At 42.7% G+C, this 20,115-nt stretch overlaps 1 protein-coding gene across 3 annotated transcripts in view; it reads left to right on the top strand.

Moving 5' to 3' along the window:
* Positions 1 to 14,037, top strand: part of kank3 (KN motif and ankyrin repeat domains 3) — a 31,461-nt gene extending 17,424 nt beyond the window's left edge. Inside the window, exons 2-12 of one of the 3 annotated variants that reach the window (XM_029429387.1) lie at positions 1,356 to 1,413; positions 2,668 to 2,756; positions 3,369 to 5,162; positions 5,953 to 6,055; positions 6,254 to 6,487; positions 6,763 to 6,853; positions 7,655 to 7,874; positions 8,897 to 9,039; positions 10,484 to 10,684; positions 12,175 to 12,276; positions 13,300 to 14,037. In XM_029429387.1, coding sequence (XP_029285247.1) covers positions 2,720 to 2,756; positions 3,369 to 5,162; positions 5,953 to 6,055; positions 6,254 to 6,487; positions 6,763 to 6,853; positions 7,655 to 7,874; positions 8,897 to 9,039; positions 10,484 to 10,684; positions 12,175 to 12,276; positions 13,300 to 13,362 — 2,988 coding nt within the window. In that variant the 5' untranslated portion in view covers positions 1,356 to 1,413; positions 2,668 to 2,719 and the 3' untranslated portion in view covers positions 13,363 to 14,037. Of the gene's footprint in view, positions 1 to 1,355; positions 1,414 to 2,667; positions 2,757 to 3,368; positions 5,163 to 5,949; positions 6,056 to 6,253; positions 6,488 to 6,762; positions 6,854 to 7,654; positions 7,875 to 8,896; positions 9,040 to 10,483; positions 10,685 to 12,174; positions 12,277 to 13,299 lie in introns of those variants that run through there. The other 2 variants (XM_029429385.1, XM_029429386.1) reach the window with 2 other exon arrangements.
* The last annotated feature ends 6,078 nt before the right edge of the window (positions 14,038 to 20,115 follow it).

Below are 20,115 nucleotides of genomic sequence, written 5' to 3'. Positions count from 1 at the left end.
GAAAATAAACTGTCTGACTGCTGCAGTCTGAGCTGAAAGATGATGTTTGTGTGTTTATAGGTTATCAGTAGTCAGTCAGCTAGAAGGACGACCGGCGTGTTGCAACAGCATGTGTCAGGAATGTGCCCAAGGCTTCTGAAAAACGTGTGTGTGTGTGTGTGTTTTAAAACAAAATTAATGACTGCATGTATGTGACGTTTGTGTGTGTGATATAAGATTCTGTACCTGAAACTGGACGTGTTTTCATATTTCAAAGACAGAGTGTATCTTTCTCATGGTTTTAACATTAGTTTTACGCCTGAAACGCATCTTCTATATATGAGCCACATGGAAAGCAAACCCTTATAATTTTCTTGGTAAACCCACACACTTGTGATAGTGAGGTTTGCGGGGGTGCAGGTGGATACACATCTTGTCACAGTTTACGGCACAGTGTCCTGTTGTCCAGCGTCAAGGCTTTTTCATACTTGCTCTCTTCGCTAACTTCTTCTCTTGTCATGTAATGACACATCTTCTCGGGTCTGGTAGATGTTTCTCTTCGTTCCAATGTTATGATGGATTTCTGCAAAAGATAGAAAAATAACATTTAAAAAAAAAAGCAACAGCTGGAAAGATTGAAGCTTTAAATAAGGGCTGTCAAGATATCAGATGTTTACTACATGTGGCTAAAATAATTGGATATAACGATATCACCACAATATCTATAAAACATTTGAAAAATAATTAAATGTTTTCAGTTAAATTCATCTTTAATTTGGTTATTGTGCGTTTTGTCTTTTTATTTTATTTATTAATTACACTCAAAATACATGTCGGGAGTTGGAGAGAGTCTGTAACCATAACTGTACAAAAGCATGATTTAAGAGGCGCTGGATAATTAACACAATATTATTTTATGTATATTATTAACAGGAAGTGACTTTCATATTTAAATTTCACTGTTATCCCCAGAACCCCAGTATATCGTGACACCCCAACTTTGGGTAACAAATTAAGGGCAGAACTCCAGATTCACTTAAACTCAACACACAGGTGACACATGAATATACTTCTCTTTGGGAGGCGTTGGGTCACCACAATCCTCCAGAACATCTCCAATGCTCCTTGACAAAGACTCTAGATTGTGTGGAGCTCTACTGGGGATTGAACACCATTTACCACTTACCCAACACATTCACTCGTTTTGATGATGGTGGTGCAGAACGTTTTGCATGTCAGTCCCGAACCTCCAATAGGTGTTCAGTTGGGTGGAGATCTGGTTACTGCGAAGCCTCATGATTAAAATGCTGTAGTGTTTCCTCTTTCTGCAACTGCACTGTGATGTTTCTGATGGTGGATGTCTCCGTCTCTCTCAGGGCTGAGTGGAGCAAGAAGGAGGGAACCTGCCTGAATCGCTCACTGAGTGGCTGAGAGGTAAACTTCCCAGCCCAACATAACAACAATCCTTTTTACAGTTTTTAAGTCACAATCTGTCATATTTAAGTTAATGTTTATTCTGTATTTGGTATAAAATTACCCAGAAAGTATCCAGTTTAATGCAGTAGTCCACTTGCTGTTAGGAAGTCTCTCTGCTCTTTACATTTCCTGTCTGTTTGGAACAAACAGAAGAACTTTGGTCACATGGCGGGACAAAGAAAAGACCTGAACCTTTGTTTATTTTGACATTTTGAACAGATCATGGTATTCGGGATGAAAATGATCAGACCGCTTCAGTCAGACGTTTATGTACCGCTTCCTACTTTAAACTAAAAACATTTTCAAAATGTAAAAGTTTACTTTTTAATGTTAGAGTAGTCAAATATCTTTTTAGATTTTGCATTGTTGTTGTTTTGCAATGATGTTCTACAATGTAGTCACATTAGAGTGTCTTTGTCTCATCTGTCTGACTCAATAAACATTAAGCCCAAAGATAATGATAGATTTCCAAAACCTTTTGGCAGGTTTCAGCGGCCTGGTGGTGAGAAGAATTCTGTGGTTTCGCAGTACACTTGGATGTGTGATGCTCTCATTAATGGAGCGGCTGTCCTGTGGTTTTCAGGCAACGTTCAGCTCTTTGTTGTTGGCTTTGTTCTGAGGTGTTTCCCCCGACTGCTGACTTCACTGTGTGCCAAAAGTTTTTATACTCGCACACAAACTTACATTTTAAATTCAAACCATGTATCTTGCATTCTTAGTAACTTATAATGACTTTAATAGTTAAGAAGGTCTACTGAGATCCTCTATAAGCAACTCCTTGTAAAGAGGCAGAGAGCTTGAAAGTTACAGACACACACACAGGTATGGATGATGTCAGGCTCAACAGCCTTCAACACCTCTGAAGAGGTAAAGCAAACAGTCCATCTAACAGAACCTCTTTATCTCTGAAAGAAAGGAATTCACCTTCTTTCTTTCAGTCACACGTGTTGAAGAGTGACTGAACTTTGTAGGAAGTTTACTACTCCTATAAAGTTTCATCTATGTCCGCCATTAAAGAGCCACTTGTTTGTTGTTTGCTTCCTACTTAACAAACACATGTTCATACGAACATTTAGAGGATGGGATTTTTGATCGGTAACATAAAGTCAGTAGGTAACAAACTACTGTTCAGTGTTTTTAGAACATACACTTCCTCTTGGTGTTAAGTACATTCATGACAAATGCATTCATGTCACTGTGTGTTTTCTTTAGCCAGGTGTTGATTTGAAGCCGTGTGTGTGCTGAAAGATCCCAGTGCTGAAAAATGACTCAGTCGGTGCAAGTTAACCCTAAACTGCCTGGTAAGAAACTGCATGACTTTTTCTTTTTGCACTTCCAACTCCTATCCCAATTTCTTTTGTGACTGTGCACTTTTTGAGATGAGGTTTGGGTGTTGCAGTGTGCTTAAGTTTTCAATTTACTGTTATAATAAATCAAATGATTGCTTGTAACCTGCCGGTAGCAGGTTTGTTGAGTTTAATCTCAATGCGGTAAAACAGCAGGAAACAAAATCTATTTTAAAATGTCTGATGTGTATTTATGTTGCTTGTACAGTAAACACTAAAGATCAAACATCTGAACCAGCTCTAATATATAGTGAAACATTGTCATTTTTTATTTTAGAATAGGCATACTGTCTCAACATTAAGGCACTCACATGCTATACTTCTCAAATGTATATACTGGTTTATAATAAAACATGAGAACCATTACCTGCAAGCTCGTGGACATGGATGTAAACAATGCAGGAGTTTATGAGCTAGGAATTACATTTAACACGTGTGTTAGACCTCAAAAGAGCCACACAATGCATTTTGGTGAAAAATCCCTGAATGTAAACAAAAGCCATCTTTAAGTACCAGTGATGTAGTCATATTGTCCGGTCACATGTTCACATGTCTTCTTCCCTTCAGATCTGGGCTCTCCATTCATCTACTCCGGTCAGGAGGAGGCTGACCAGCCAGGCTCCTACTCTGTTCAGACTCCGTATGGTTTCCAGCTGGATCTGGACTTCCTCAAATATGTAGAAGAGATAGAAAGTGGTCACAATCTCCGTCGAGCACCTGTCAGCTCCCGCCGCTCGGGCAGAGGGGTAAAACTCTCCCAGAGGAGTGCTGGGGGACGTACCAGTGGCTGGACATCCACAGAGTCTTTGGCATCCCCGGCCAGCGAGGATGGCAGAGCCCCTCCGCCGCCGCCACCACGCAACCGCCTTGGGTCAGCACCATGCGAAATGCTCTGTCTTTCCCCTGTGGCCCACCTCACTGTTCCTCCCCTGTCTGCCGGAGCCAAAGTGCCGCCACCTCCACCGCAGCGCAACCCCAGAGTGGAGCGGACTCTTCTGGAAACCAGCCGGCGGTTACAACAGGAACAAACACACCAGCACCAGAACGGTGGGCGCATCCAGCTCGCAGATCCTCCCAAACAGCGCTTACCCTCTCCCTCGACTCAGCCTCTGCAGAGTAGCTGGATTAAACCCAGTCCTCAGACCTCCGGGCGCAACACTCCAGCTGCTGGTACCACAATGACTCCAATCCCACCCAGCCAGCTGCAAACAGTTAGAGAGCAGATGGCTACTGCCTTGAAACAGCTGAAGGAGATGGAAGAGAGGGTAAAGGGTGTTCCTGCGCTTGAGAAAGAGGTGGCCAAACTTCGTGCAGAGAAAGACATGCTCCTGTTAGCCCTGCAGGAGAAGAAGGTAGCCATAGAGTTGGCCCAGCAGAAGCAACAGTCCACAGAGTCTTCTACACAAACCACGGAGATCCTTAAAACTGACCACAGTATCCACAGTCGATTGACTGCACCAACCTCACCTGGACAGAAAGGCCTCGGGAAATCTGGTGAGCTGAAAAGGCTGACTGAGAAATTTGAGGGGAAGGAAGAGAAAGCTACAGAACCTGCATCCAAAGCTTTAGTAAAAGCTCCAGAAAAAGTGTCTGTTATTGAGAAGAAATCAGTGGCTGTAGGGGGCGACGTGCCAATGGACTCTGTTGTTTTCTACTACAGTCAGGGTGTGAAAGATGCTTCTGAGGGCACAGATATGAATGTTTGTGATAAAGGCACAGCAACCGAGGCCCCTCTAGTTCATGAGGAGGGAGTACAGGCCAGTGTGGAGACAGAAGAGGCTGAGGTTTGGGTTATGGAATCACAACTTGGGCTGACCAGCGAGGCACAGCGGGAGATTGATACCTTACAGGACACCATTAAATTCCAGCAGGAGTCCATTGTGGCTCTAGAGGACCGGTTGAGTGTGTCTGACAAAGACATGGGGATCCTTAAAGCCCAGATGGAGGAGAAAAGCTCCAAGATCACGTTTGAGAAAGGGGTTCTTGTTAAACCAGACATGAAAAATGCCCAGGTAGAGACATTGTCTGCTGTGTTAAAACATGCTGCAGTTCTGTGCCGTCCTGAGGTGAGCGACGCATGTGTGGGTGAAAATTTAACAGCAGATCAGATCGAACAATTCACCCAGACTGATGCTGTAGAGGAAACGGCAGAACCAGCTCCTGTTGCAATGGTCAGCACTGGGTGCCAATGGGAGAACTTGTTAGGGGAAAAGATAGAGGAGAAGAGAGTTACAGTCCTAAAGAAGAGACAGTTGACCATCGCTGATTACAAGGTCTCACCAGAAGAAGAGGTGGTCAGTACAGCCGAGAAGAAAGACGACGACCAAGAAGAGAAAACTGCAGCCACCAACACCAAGACGGGTGAGAACTTACAGGAATATGCCTTCATTGTAGGGTTAAACATGCTTAGGGTAAGGCCATCATACATTTGGTGGTTCTTTCGAAAGTTTTTCTTCACAAAATACATTGAATGTAGAATTCTTTGTCTTTATAATATTGGTGCAAAAATAATTTGTCACATCATTAGTAAGTGCATCTAATGGAGGTGGTAGAGAGAGAACATTAATATCCGTGCAGCATAATGGAAAAACTATGAATCATTTCAGAATTTCCAAAAAGTTTCCTGGAAAATCTAACCGGGTATAACTACAGACTATGAAATCTGGTACTAATTCAAAGGGTAAACAGGAATGTGTGTGATAGAACCGTCTCATTCATTTTTTATGGATACAAGTCAGAATTAAAAAGATCCAAATCCATTTGATCTGTGCTGTTCACTGTTCAAACTGATCTGAGTCGAGTATTCACAAAAGAAAAAATCAGATTTGATTTTGCCTGTCTGAAAAGGTCGCACTACAAATGTCTTTTTCAACATAATTAATGAGAAATGACATCATTCTTTCAATGGAAATGATAGAAAATAAAGAGTTACACACTCTGATATTGAATATATTTACTGAAAGATTACCACAACTATTAAAACAAAATTGGCAAATTGGTTTTATAAGCAGTTCCACTCAAAGACAAAACTGATGTAATCTGAAGAGATGGTTCAATGCTCCAGCAATAGACCGATAAAATAATGTTGTTTACACCATGTGTGTTCTGTGTTTCTCTTTGTTTGATCTATCTGCTTCCTTTATGGCAGCAGGTCTGCTGAAATCAATCATGAAGAGGAAGGATGGGAGTAACTCGGCCGAGAATCGCACCGCTAGCAAGAAGAGCCTGCAGTTTGTTGGCATTCTAAATGGAGGGTGGGTAACATGAAAACGTATTTCATTTTTTACCACAGTTCAAATAAAATAAAGGCGGCAGATGGTCTAGAGGTTGTAAATGACACTTTGACCAGGTCACAGGTTTGACATTTGACATTTCCTCACCAACTGCAGTGTTGCTTTTCAATAAAAGAGCACAAGTTGCTCTGTATTCCAGCAAATATTTGTGTCTCCCAGGTATGAATCTACATCCAGTGAAGAAGAAGAGGAGGAAGAGGAGGAGGAGGAAGAAGATGGGAGTTCTTCTGAAGAAAGTGGAGAAGGCGAGTGCTTGGACAGCACGGAGGAGGACGAGGCGGCTTTGGAGGACGAAACATCAGAGGAGGAAAGAAACGTGAACCTGGACGAGAGCGACACTGATGAGGAAACCCTGAGAGCCACACATTTTTCATCCGATGATGTGAAAGAGAAGTACGTTGTTACTCAGTGCGAAATAATACATTTAATGCAGTTTCAGAACTCAGGAGCCTACTGAAAATGAGTTAATATAGTTTCCTGATTAAAGTGGTGCTGTGAATGTCACCAAAACCATGGTGGATGACAAAGAGTCTGCTAATTTAAATATACACACATTGTATAAACACATGTATAGAAAAATGTACACACAATTGTAATGCAGAGAAACTATGAACAGAAAGCAGGAAATTGTTTTATGTTTCGACTTCACACATTTGTGTTTGTTACAGATTTGAGCTGAGCTCAAAAATGCGAGAAGCGTGCCTTATTCTGAAGAACCACCTGAACGATGACGTCAAATCACTGAAGAGTAAGGAAGTGGTGCGTCCTTGCATGCTTATTCAAATCATTTTTTATCACTGAGTTACACATTAAACTTCACTTCATTTTTGGAATAATGCAAAATCATAAAAGTTGATGAAAGCTGTTTGACTGTTTTGTTGTTTAGGGATTATTTTAGCACTGGCACACATTCCAAACGATAGGAGCCTCAAGTAACAATAACAGAAGTGTAGACTGAGAAAAGGCTTAGACACTGGATCTGTGTTGAGTCTAAAAACAGATGGTAGAAAAGGAATTTCAGGCCACTGTAAACACGGCTGGACTTTGCTGTAATACACTGTGTACACAATTGTTCCAATTATGAGAATATGTGTGTGAGAAAATAGATCTTTTACTTAAGTAAAATTAGTAATACCACAAAAGTCCTGCATTCAGAATTTGATTAAAAGTACAAAAGTTTTAGCATCAACATATACTTAAAGTACCAAAGGTAAACAAATAATGTACATTATATTATTAGATTATAATAACCAGTGATGCTTTGTGTACATCACTTTAAAGTAGCTGCTGGTAAAGGTGGAGCTCATTTTGTTTACTTTATATTCTGCTGGCCATCTTGTGAATTCCCACACTCTAAAATGTTGTAGTGGGCTAGAAGTGTAAAGTAGCAGAAGATAGACCTCAAATTATTAGTACAGTAGTTGAGTAAATTAATTTAGTAACTTTTCACCTCTGAGTTAAATACAGGGTTATTATTTTCTACCCGTTTCCGATGCTGTGCATGTAACGTGCGAAATGTAAATGTATAGATTATTTATGACTTCCCACCCTCACCTTCAGCTCTCCAGCACCCACACCGTCCAGCTCGAGTGGTTCCGTATCTCCAGCGCCAAACTGGCTCAGCCCTCCCGGGTCTCAGACTACCTGATGGCGTTCTCTGAGGTGTCGACAGTGCTGCTGGAGCACGTAGTCAACATGACAGACGGCAACGGCAACACAGCGCTCCACTACAGCGTCTCCCACTCCAACTTCGGTGTGGTGGGGCTGCTGCTGGACACAAGTCAGTGAGCTTCTGAGAGTAATCCACACTACACTATTAAATGTCCAGTTATTAGTTGAATTAATTATTCTAGAAAGGTCCAACTGCTGATGTCACGTCTGGGGACCCCAGGTCTACAAGTCAATGGGTAGAAAGTGTAAAGAAAGGGTATTGTTGTTTGGTGTGAAAGAAATACTTAAGTACATAACGTGCAGGTGATGTTAATCCATTGGAGAAGCTAACATTTATGTTTTCAGCCTCTCAAATATGAAGATTTCCTGCTTTTCTCTGTTTCATATCATTAAACTGAATATCTTTGGGTTTTTGGACAAAACGAGACATCACCTTGGACTAAGGTTAATCAATAATGTAAACAATCGTTAGTTGCGTATCTTTATCTTCTGGAATAAAACTGTTGTGTAAATGTGTGTGCTTTTAGATGGAAGTAGCGACGTGTTCTGTAAATCTGTGCACTTGCGTATATGATGAGATACTAGGGATGCATGATAAGGATTTGTTTTCAGCTGATAACCTATAATTACCTAATTCTCATTTTTGTCTTTTAAAAATGAGTTCATATCCTGTAGTTAATGCACATCTGAGGTTAAGAACTGTTGTTCAACAAAGAACAGTTCTGACTCTTCAAATGTTCATTTATTTTTTTCTAGTCAAGTACATAGAAGAAATTGCATTTGTGTTTTCTTCTTCTGAAACTGTGAAACCTTTCACACCGGTGACGACATGTTTAGGTCTCTAGTCGTCATGCTGTTGTTGTTGTTGTTGTTGTTGATTGGCAGATCGGAAACCAACTTTAAAGGTGCATACCGCCACCTATTGTATCGGAGTGTGTAGATAATGCGCTTGTTAAATCAATATAAGCAATTTGGCTTCATATTATCTAACAATAATTCATAATAATCAGCTATATTTTTTTATTATTGGAATAATATACATTTCCCATTATCGGCTGATAATTCATCTGCCCGACGATATAAATTGTGCAATGCTATTAAATACATAATAAAAGCATTTGCTCCTTGCAGGTGTGTGCAGTGTGGATAAGCAGAACAAGGCGGGCTACACGGCCATCATGCTGGCTGCTCTCTCTACTGTGAAGGAGGAGGACGACATGGCTGTGGTCAAGAGGCTCTTCAGTAAGGGCAACGTCAACGCCAAGGCCAGCCAGGCAAGTCATCGTCAGTTCATCACAGTCACACACTTTCTGTTACTCCTTCCATGTTCCCACAGTCATTCCTCTCATCTGCGTGTCGTGAATTAAGTTCACTTGTAAGCTGAAAGAGAAAGACTTGTGATATAGAGATTTTTAAAGATACAGTCCTCCATTTAGAAAGGTGTGAAGGACCAACATGTGTTCAAAAAGAAGAAAACAAAGACTTACTGGTTAGTCTGTAGTCAGCTCCAACAGCCTGAAGCATTTTAGCACCTAAAAGAGTCGAGCCTGACTCAGCTGGCTTTGTTAAATCATTTAATCTGATTTAAACTGTTAATATAAAAACATTCACTATAAAACCAAACATGGGATAGACTCTACATATAACAGCCAAATAAAAGAGTGTAAGTGAGGGGAATGAGTCACTAATATGATCTGTTACTAGCATTACGTAGGACAGAGAGTTTTTACAGCATTTCTCCCTGCTGGTTTATAGTGTGTGACGTTCAAAAACAAAAACATTTGAAACGCAAACAAATAGTCAAACAAGTTCAATATGACCAAATAATTTTATGGCCAACACATTCTGGTCAATTGATTGATCAATATGCTCTTATTCTGATTCTGATTGGTCGGAAAATAGCTGGTGTTGTCCTGTGTTGTAATGAAGTACTGCATTGAGGGCCAGATGAATAATTGGTGTTAAATAAGATTGGGTTAAAGAAATGTGTTGGGTAACGGGACACATTCGTGAGAATCTGTTGACTTTTTAAGTGTTTTTTATCACTCTGCTTGATCTAATCAGGTTGTGTAGTGTATGTGTTTGGACTCAGCGCCTGACAGGCTCTCACACTGCCAAGTCATAGGACTCTGGATTTATAGCATCACTGGCTATAAATCCAATTACTGACGCTTGTTATTGTTGCTGTGGGGAACAAAACACGAGGCACGCAATACAATTTTAGAATCAGGAATTTAAGTCATACTTTTTTCTGCTGTGATTTAAGATAAGCTTTTGGTCTGGGGTGTTTGGGAGGAATTACTTTTTGTTGACAAAATCACAAGTACTTGCTTGACTTTTACTTTGAATTAGTGACACAAATTTGGCATCATGAAATGAAGTAAATGCAATAATTTATGTTTATGTGTAGAAAATAAACGGTCCATGGCTTTAAGTTTGTTTTTTGGAACAATGTTTCTTTACCTATGCTGCTCTCAGAACTGTTAAGTTCATTTCCATGTTGTATTTAAGACCACATTTACACCTGGCACTGTTTAGGGGTAGCAGCAGACTACAGGGCCAGAGAAGCAGGCTTTTTGTAGGAAGGTCACTAATTTGAATACCTTAACTGACATGGAAAATTTGGGATGTATAAATAAATAATTGGCTGAACAATATGACAACCTTTTAAAAAACTGTATTCTGTTAGGAAGACATAACATTTATAATTCTTTGCAGGCGGGCCAGACAGCGTTGATGCTAGCTGTTAGCCATGGTCGGCAGGAGATGGTGCGGGCGCTGCTGGCATGTGGCGCTGACGTTAACGTGCAGGACGACGAGGGATCCACAGCTCTGATGTGTGCTAGCGAACATGGCCGTGCTGAGATTGTCAAACTGCTTCTGGCACAGCTTGGATGCGACATATCCATTGTTGATAATGTAAGGCATTTACATTTAGCTGATGCACTCATAGAGGGGAAACTTTCAGTAACAGACCCCGAGCTTACAGATGAGGCCAACTGTTGGATCTCTGACAGCTGAAAACATCTGAACACTTTCTTGTCTGGGATTCAGCTTAATCTGTGCTCAGGAAATGGCTTCTCATGGGAAATTGGTCTCTGCAGTTTCCTCTCCTTGCCACCTCTTTTTCGGCTTCTCTACTTTCGTCTTTTATTTTGTTAGCAAAATGAGAGCGAAAGAGCCACAATCAGAAATCAGTGCTGTTTACAGGAAACCCAATCCCTAGGCTAATGACAAGCCCATCGGAGGTGGAATTATAAAGCCACAACTCCTCTGTTAAAAACCTGTAGACTTGCTGATTTCAGACACAATGCCCTGCTGCAGGCTCTTGCATGAGTTCTGTGCATACTTCACACATCCACAAATTCCAAACGTTCATTTCCTTAAACCAAAAAGGTGGAACAATTGCATCAGTGATTACTTTTAGACACAAAATGCATCATTTTGTCAACGAATTGACTCTTACGTATCAAATTTAATTGGATGAAATTGTAGATTTAGTGCTTCAGTTAGTCAGTGGGAACGTTTCCTTTTCTCAAATAACAGAAATCTTACCCTGGAACCAAACTAGTCTCACCGCTCCTTGTGACATCTCTCACTTCGTTTTGTTCTGCACAGCCGTGTGTTTTAAATTGATTTCACAGAGGATTGGACTGGATGCTTGAAGAGAGGCCAGGCACACAGATATTTGAGCATTCACATCTGTGCAATGAATGAGTCGGACATTCAGAGCAGGAGCTGCTGGTTTGTGTTTCAGTGCAGCACAGCTGGACCGGGAGGGGGGGGGGTGTAAAACATTTGGAAAAGCCCCCACCACGGCAGTCCTATGAAAACACAGGACAGCATGACAAACCATCACTCTGGAGTTATATGTAGAAAATAGTGAACCGTATTCAGTTAAATTTATGAATTTCTATTCTTTAATCTCGAGTTAGGGTATATCTCTATTGGTTTCGGCACTCAGGGAAATAATATCTCAATACTGTCTAATTAGGTATATGTATGTATGAAACATGAATCCTAAAGTGTGTAAATTCTACCTGGATAGTTTGTTAGCTAGACCATGCTAGTGGAGTTATCCCCTGGATGTATAGTTAATTTCGATAAACCCAAATTAGAAACTGGAAGAGTTTGTACTGGTACTGGTACCACAGTAAGTGTAGCTACAGTTTACAGGCAAATCCACAGTGCATGGTAGTGACTTAACTGATGGGAATGAATGTGCTTCCCCAACATCCATCACAAAAGTGACAAAACACATCCAGACAGAGGCAGAGTCTGGAAAAAGTAAAAAAACGTGTGTAATGTGGATCACATGGTCCATCTCAAACTGTAAAGCTCTCTGTTCTCTAAAGGGTCAATAAACTCCTCCTACTTTATCTGTTTCTCCCTCTGTCTTCTGTCTGTAGGATGGCAGTAATGCTCTGTCCATCGCACTGGAGGCATCCCACAACGACACAGCTGTGCTGCTCTACGCCCATATGAACTATGCTAAGACCCAGCCTGCTGTGGTGAGTCTACTTCCCACCCTCCTCCTCATCTGTGGAGATGGGGAAGCCACACTTGTAAATATGACACGTGTAAAAGAACTGAAAAAAACTGAAATAACAAAAGAAAGTAACAGACTTAAGTAGGCCTAACTTCTAGTAAAGTCACATTTAGTTTTAATACAGACTTGTCTGGTTCTGCTTTCATTAAGTTTAACAGCCTGGAAAGAAAGACAGAAAGAAAGAATATCAACATTTATAGTCAAGAGTGAACTTTTTAGTTGACAGTAATTCATTTTTGGTTTCACAAGCCGAAAGGTTTGAAAGCCACCAGCTTTAACTCTGCTTGGAAATGGCATGCATGTGAGCAGGCTGGAGTCTGTGCAAGTCACACTCACAACATAACTGTACAGTGAGCAATGTCTGTTGTATTTAAAGTGGGTCGGATCAGTTCCTCTGCAGTGCTCCAAGCTTTAGTTTGGGTGTGGGCAGCACTGACTGAAGGTGCATTGCTGCCCCCTATAGGTGTTATCAAGCTCCTGTAAGTTATGTTTTCTAAATATTTTAATTATTACTACATAATAGTGCTGCAACTAATGATCCTTTTTTATTGTTGATTAGTTGTTTGGTCTATAAAATGTCAGAAAATGGTGAAAAATGTCGATCAGCGTTTCCCAAAGCCCAAGACGAAGTCCTCAAATGTCTTGTTTTGCCCACAACTCAAAGCTATTCAGTTTCCTGTCATAGAGGAATAAAGACATCAGAAAATATTCACATTTAAGAAGCTAGAATCAGTTCATTTTGACTTTTTTTTTCTTAAAAGTTACTCAAACATATTTATCAATTGGTTGGCTATTGATTTAAAACAACATTTGCATTTCTACAACGTAACTAAAACCTTTCTGTTAAATGAATCTAAACTGAAAATGTTGCAACACTTTTAAATTTACATACCAATAACTTTTCCTTTAAGATTTAAGATCTATCCAAAAAAAATATATACTCCCTTGTAGAATAATTAATTATTTTGTGTTTAATGTCTTTCAGGGGAGTCCAAAGGCCCAGCCAAGAAGCCCCACCAGCCCCCACAAGTCCTGGCCTTCAGACTGAACGGATCATGTCCGCTCATGTAGACGTACAGACTTAACTGGATCTGAGCTGTGAAAAGCTCCACTGGAATTTACTTAAATATATGTATTTATATATTGCCATTTATAAGTTTTGTTAATATGAGAATATTATTTTTCCATAAAGGTAGTGAATGGTTATATAATATACTAGACTAATATGAGCTCCTAGCATGTCTAAATGAGGTCTCCAGTGCTTTTTTTCTGTGACAGGAGATGAGACCTTTACATTTATTATTTGCACTCTACTAATATTTTTACTGTTAAGGGCAACACACACCAGTGGGATATGATATCAAAAAAACCTGCACCCATAATTTTCCCTTTAAGCCCTCACACTGACATCACGTTATGGGTCCAGATACATCACTGTCTTATAATTATCTTATAGTGAAGTTTTAATGCTGCAGAAAATGTATCATATTGGTTTGGCATATCCCGGCTACTCTCTCGTGACTACTTCTGTCTGCTTGTCCGGTGTGTACTTAAGACATCACATGACACGACACGACACAGATGGTGTGTGTCGCCCTCTGGTCTTCTCTTTCTGTGCTGCCTTGGTTAACGGATCTGTGAACCTCTTCATGTATGTTCACAGAAAATAAAAAATATATATATATATTCATGTCTGAAATAAACATATTTACATAAAAGTTGATGGAAAGAAGTTGTTTTTGCAGACGTTTAAAAAAAAAAAAATGTTTAGATGATAAACACTTTTTAACATGAGTGAAGGTGGAGCTAACTTATTGTGAATTATTGAAACGTTACTTTCCTACCTGGGCTGAACGGAAGGACGCATGAATCCTGAAGTCACTGCATCTGGAAACATAGACAATTAGACAAGTTCATTAATACAGAAGACAAAAATAGTTAAATAAGTTCAGTAATTCCAAGATTTGTTGCTATGGTGTCTAAAAAAACAATACAATTGTATAGATTGTGCTGAAAATTAGACATCTTAATAGACTAATAGAAAAAGGAGAAATACCCAAGTGTGGAAACACTCTGTTACAAGGAAAAGACCTAAATTCAAGTGTTTTAAATTTAAAAAAAGTCTAAGTCTAAAAGCCTTAGCATCAAGTAAAAGAATGGTCCATTTCGGAATAATGTATATGATATTATTGATGCATTAATGTGTAGCCTACATCACTAAGTAGCTTGTGAATTTACCTCTGAGGATCAATAAAGTCTCATCTAACCGATAATAGTACGTCATCATTTATTTGTTGATACATTTTGTATTAATAATCTGAATTTACAAAGTAAGTAGTAGCCTAACTAAAGTTATCAAATAAATGTAGTGGAGTAAAAAGTCTCTCTGGGAACCATCACCTTATCGTGGTGGAGAGGTTTGTGTGTCCCTATGAACCTGAGAGCTGTGTTGTCTGGAGCCTAGTGCTCCTGGTAGGGTCTCCCAAGGCAAATTGGTCTCAGGTGAGGGGCCAGACTAAGAATGGTTCAAAAACGACTTCATGAAAGAAAGGAAAAGGAAAGGAGAGACCCTGCCCGGAGGAAGCCCGGGGCCCCCGTCTGGAGCCAGGCCCAGAGGGAGGGCCCGACAGCGAGCGCCTGGTGGCCGGGTTTGCCACGGAGCCCGGTCGGGCACAGCCCGAAGAAGCTACGTGGTGCCTCCCATCCATCCATCCTGTGGGCCCACCACTCATGGGAAAAACCGCTGGGGTCGGGTGCGCTGTCACATGGGTGGCAGTGATGGTCAGGGACCTCGACGGACCAGACCCGGGCAGCAGAGGCTGGCTCTGGGGACGTGGAACGTCACCTCTCTGTGGGGGAAGGAGCCGGAACTAGTGCGGGAGGTGGATCGCTACCAGTTGGATCTGGTGGGGCTTACCTCCACGCACAGTCTTGGCTCTGGAACCGTACTCCTGGATAGGGGTTGGACTCTATTCTTCTCCGGAGTTGTCCAAGGTGTGAGGCATCGGGCCTGGGGTGGGGATACTCACTAGCCCCCGGCTGAGCGCCGCTACGTCGCCTCCCTACGCCTTCGGGTTATGGGGGGGAAAACTCTGACTGTTGTTTGTGCCTATGCCCCAAACCGCAGTTCTGAGTATTCGGCCTTCTTGGAGACCCTGAATGGAGCCCTGCAGGGGGCTCCAGTAGGGGACTCCGTAGTCTTGCTGGGAGACTTCAACGCACACGTGGGAAACGATAGAGACACCTGGAGAGGCGTGATTGGGAGGAAGGGCCTCCCTGATCTAAACCCGAACGGTCGTTTGTTGTTGGACTTCTGTGCTAGCCATGGAATGGCCATAACAAACACCATGTTCGAACATAAGGATGCTCATAAGTGCACGTGGTACCAGAGCACCCTAGGCCAAAGGTCAATGATCGATTTCGTAATCGTATCATCTGACCTGAGGCCGCATGTTTTGGACACTCGGGTGAAGAGAGGGGCGGAGCTGTCGACTGATCACCATCTGGTGGTGAGTTGGATCAAGGGGTGGGGGAAGACTCTGGACAGACCTGGTAAACCCAAACGGGTAGTGCGGGTGAACTGGGAACGTCTGGAGGAAGCCCCTGTCCTGGGGATCTTTAACTCACACCTCCGGCGGAGCTTTTCAGCCATCCCTGTGGAGGTTGGGGGCATTAAACCTGAGTGGGCGATGTTCAAAACCTCTATTGCTGAAGCTGCGGTGATGAGCTGTGGTCTCAAGGTCTTAGGTGCCTCAAGGGGCGGTAACCCTCGAACACCGTGGTAGACCCCGGTGGTCAGGGAAGCCGTCCGACTGAAGAAGGAGTCCTTCCGGGTTATGTTATCCGGGAGGACTCCGGAAACAGTTGCAGGGTATCGAAGGACTAGAAGGGCGGCAGCTTCTGCCATGTCAGAGGCAAAGCAGCGGGTGTGGGAGAAGTTCGGAGAAGCTATGGAGAAGGACTTTCGGTCGGCACCAAGGTGCTTCTGGAAAACCATCCGGCACCTCAGGAGGGGGAAGCGAGGAACCATCCAAGCTGTGTACAGCAAGGGTGGGACCCTGCTGACTTCAACTGAGAAGGTTATCGGCCGGTGGAAGGAGCACTTTGAGGAACTCCTGAATCCGACTAACACGCCCTCTATGGTTGAGGCAGAGCTGGAAGCTGATGGGGGATCATCGTCAATTTCCCTGATGGAAGTCACTGAGGTAGTCAAACAACTCCACAGTGGCAAAGCCGCAGGGGTTGATGAGATCCGTCCAGAAATGCTGAAGGCTTTGGGTGTTGAGGGGCTGTCTTGGTTGACACGCCTCGTCAACATTGCGTGGAAGTCTGGGACAGTGCCTAGGGGTTGGCAGACCGGGGTGGTGGTTCCCCTATTTAAAAAGGGGGACCAGAGAGTGTGTGCCAACTACAGGGGTATCACACATCTCAGCCTCCCTGGTAAAGTCTACTCCAAGGTACTGGAAAGGAGGGTTCGGCCGGTAGTCGAACCTCTGATTGAAGAGGAACAATGCGGATTCCGTCCTGGTCGTGGAACAACGGACCAACTCTTCACTCTCGCAAGGATCCTGGAGGGGGCCTGGGAGTACGCCCATCCGGTCTACATGTGTTTTGTGGATCTGGAGAAGGCGTATGACCGGGTCCCCCGGGTGATACTGTGGGAGGTGCTGCGGGAGTATGGGGTGAGGGGGTCACTTTTGAGGGCCATCCAATCCCTGTACGCCCAAAGCGAGAGTTGTGTCCGGATACTCGGCAGTAAGTCGGACTCGTTTCCCGTGAATGTTGGCCTCCGCCAGGGCTGCGCTTTATCACCAATCCTGTTCGTGATTTTCATGGATAGGATATCGAGGCGTAGTCGTGGAGGAGAGGGGTTGCAGTTCGGTGACCTGAGGATCTCATCGCTGCTCTTTGCAGATGATGTGGTCCTTATGGCATCATCGGTCTGTGACCTTCAACAGTCACTGGATCGGTTCGCAGCCGAGTGTGAAGCGGTTGGGATGAGAATCAGCACCTCCAAATCTGAGGCCATGGCTCTCAGCAGGAAACCGGTGGATTGCCTACTCCGGGTAGGGAATGAGCCATTACCCCAAGTGAAGGAGTTCAAGTACCTCGGGGTCTTGTTCGCGAGTGAGGGGACAATGGAGCGAGAGATTGGCCGGAGAATCGGAGCAGCGCGGGCGGTATTACAGTCACTTTACCGCACCGTTGTGACGAAAAGAGAGCTGAGCCAGAAGGCAAAGCTCTCAATCTACCGGTCGATCTTCGTTCCTACCCTCACCTATGGTCATGAAGGCTGGGTCATGACCGAAAGAACAAGATCACGGGTACAAGCGGCCGAAATGGGTTTTCTCAGACGGGTGGCTGGCGTCTCCCTTAGAGATAGGGTGAGAAGCTCAGCCATCCGTGAGAGACTCGGAGTAGAGCCGCTGCTCCTTTACGTTGAAAGGAGCCAGTTGAGGTGGTTCGGGCATCTAGTAAGGATGCCACCTGGGCGCCTCCCTAGGGAGGTGTTCCAGGCACGTCCAGCTGGGAGGAGACCCCGGGGAAGACCCAGGACTCGGTGGAGAGATTATATCTCCTCACTGGCCTGGGAACGCCTCAGGATCCCCCAGTCGGAGCTGGAGGATGTGGCCCGGAGAAGGGAAGATTGGGGTTCCTTACTGGAGCTGTTGCCCCCGCGACCCGATTCCGGATAAGCGGTAGACGATGGATGGATGGATGGATGTCTCAAAATTGTAGTAGAAGAATAAAATAGCAGAACATGGAAATAAAAGTAAAGTACAAGTACAGTACTTGTTTACTTTCCACCGCTGGCTGTTACCATTTTTACCATCAGTGCACTGCAAACAAATCCATTTACAGTGCACACTTTATTGAAATACAGAAAAAGTATCAGCCATTATGCAACTAAATATTGTGGTAGACTGAGAGCTTAGTCCGTTTTTAGAAGAAATGTATCCCATTGCAGATTTGAAGGTGATCACCACCGAACTGGGGTGTCTCCACATATTTACAGAGAGAGAGAGCAAGATTGTTTAGTTGTTTTAATATGTATGTAAATGTTTTCATTATGAGAAAGCTAGATAATTATTTTATACATATTACACTCATGTTGCTAAACTAAGTGATATAGAATTGAACACATTTGCAACAGCCTGGAAAGAAAGAAATTAATCGATTGGATTAATCACACTTAAAAGATCAGACTGAGTGATGTGACGAAGTAAAAGTGAAGTCCATGTAAATCTGTGGAAAAAAATGGAAAACTGATTCTTGTTCAACCACAGCACAAACCCGTAAACAACAAAGAGCTATATGAATTGATTATGATCATTCTCCTATGTCATCACGTGGACAAAGTTTTAAGCGATAAGGTTGACTGATATACAGTCTTGTTCCATTTAATACTAGATTCCTTATTGCTTTACTTCAAAGTGTCCAGTGTAAATTTTTTAATTGATAACGTTTATAAAGTGGACAGCTATTATTAGTGTTGGAATATCAATATATCATCTCAGTGCAAATTGAATCTGAATTTGTCTGCACTGAGTAACATCTTCCATCTTCTATAAATGTTAATCCTGCTCAGGGCCATGGGTCTGAAGTTCAGACAAACACGATTACATTCAATTTAAAGTCTCCGTTATAGTAATTTTTCATACAAACATTTCAGAAAATGCTGTTTTCACTGTCACTGAGGAACTTCACGCTGCTAGAGCAGCCTCTCTTTCCTCTATCGTCATCCTTCTGTTCCTTTCTGCTGCGTTCGACACAGTGAACCACCAGATCCTCCTTTACACCCTCCAAGAACTGTGAGTCTCATGCACTGCACTCTCCCTGCTTAAATTGTACCTCAAAGAGAGCACCTACAGGGTAACGTGGAGAGGATCTGTCTCAGAAGCCTGTTAGCTCACCACTGGGGTTCTTCAGGGGTCCGTCATGGGTCCCCTCCTTTTTTCTCTATACACCAGGGGTGTCCGCGGGCACTTGGTCGCCCGCAGGGACCATGTGAGTCGCCCGCAGAGCATGGTCTACAAATAGCACTAGTCACCATGGAGCTCCTTCTAAAATTTGTATTTAATCGTTTTGCTGTTTAAAAAAAAATCAATAACATTTTTGTTTTTTAAATTCTATTATTATTATTTATTTTAACATGACAATATTGAATATAGAATTTAAAAAACTAAATGTTTTATGTATATGAACTCTGACCCTGTAGGACGCAAGCCAAATCTCCATTTCCCTTTTCACTGAGACGCTAGCGGGAGCAGCTACGGTGGGGCGCGAGCTGCGTTGTTTACGCTAAACATGGCAGAAAAGCGAAAGAAAACAAACTAGTTTCACAATGATTGGGAGGAAGAATTATTTTTTACAACAGTGAAAGAAAAGTGTGTATGTTTCATTTGCGGGGCGACGGCAAAGCGGCACATTGTGGAGACACTTCGGTACGTGTCACAAAGCTACCATGCTAACTAACTAACTAACTAACTAACTACCTACCTGCAGCACTGCGGGCAGAACAAGCCGAGAGTTAAAGCAGCTTTGGGCAGCAGCATCTCTTCTCACGAGGCCGGTCAACAAGTCACACAAAGCATCGGAAGCTTCATTTAGAGCTGCACATTATTTTAAATAAAGTACGAGAAAGCCTTTTCGGACGGAGAGGTGTTGAAAGGTGCAATGATGGTTATTGAAAACACTGTTCAAAGACGAGAAGAAAGGTTCAGATGTCATCTCCACTCTCTGATGTTACACAGTTAGTGTTTGTATAAACAGGATATATGATTTGAAGATGTGACAGTTA

The sequence above is a fragment of the Cottoperca gobio genome, chromosome 4 (genome assembly GCF_900634415.1).
Source record: "Cottoperca gobio chromosome 4, fCotGob3.1, whole genome shotgun sequence".
NCBI classification, from domain to species: domain Eukaryota; kingdom Metazoa; phylum Chordata; class Actinopteri; order Perciformes; family Bovichtidae; genus Cottoperca; species Cottoperca gobio.
The sequence above is the reverse complement of the archived record's forward strand: the minus strand, read 5'-3'. Positions and strand labels throughout refer to the sequence as shown.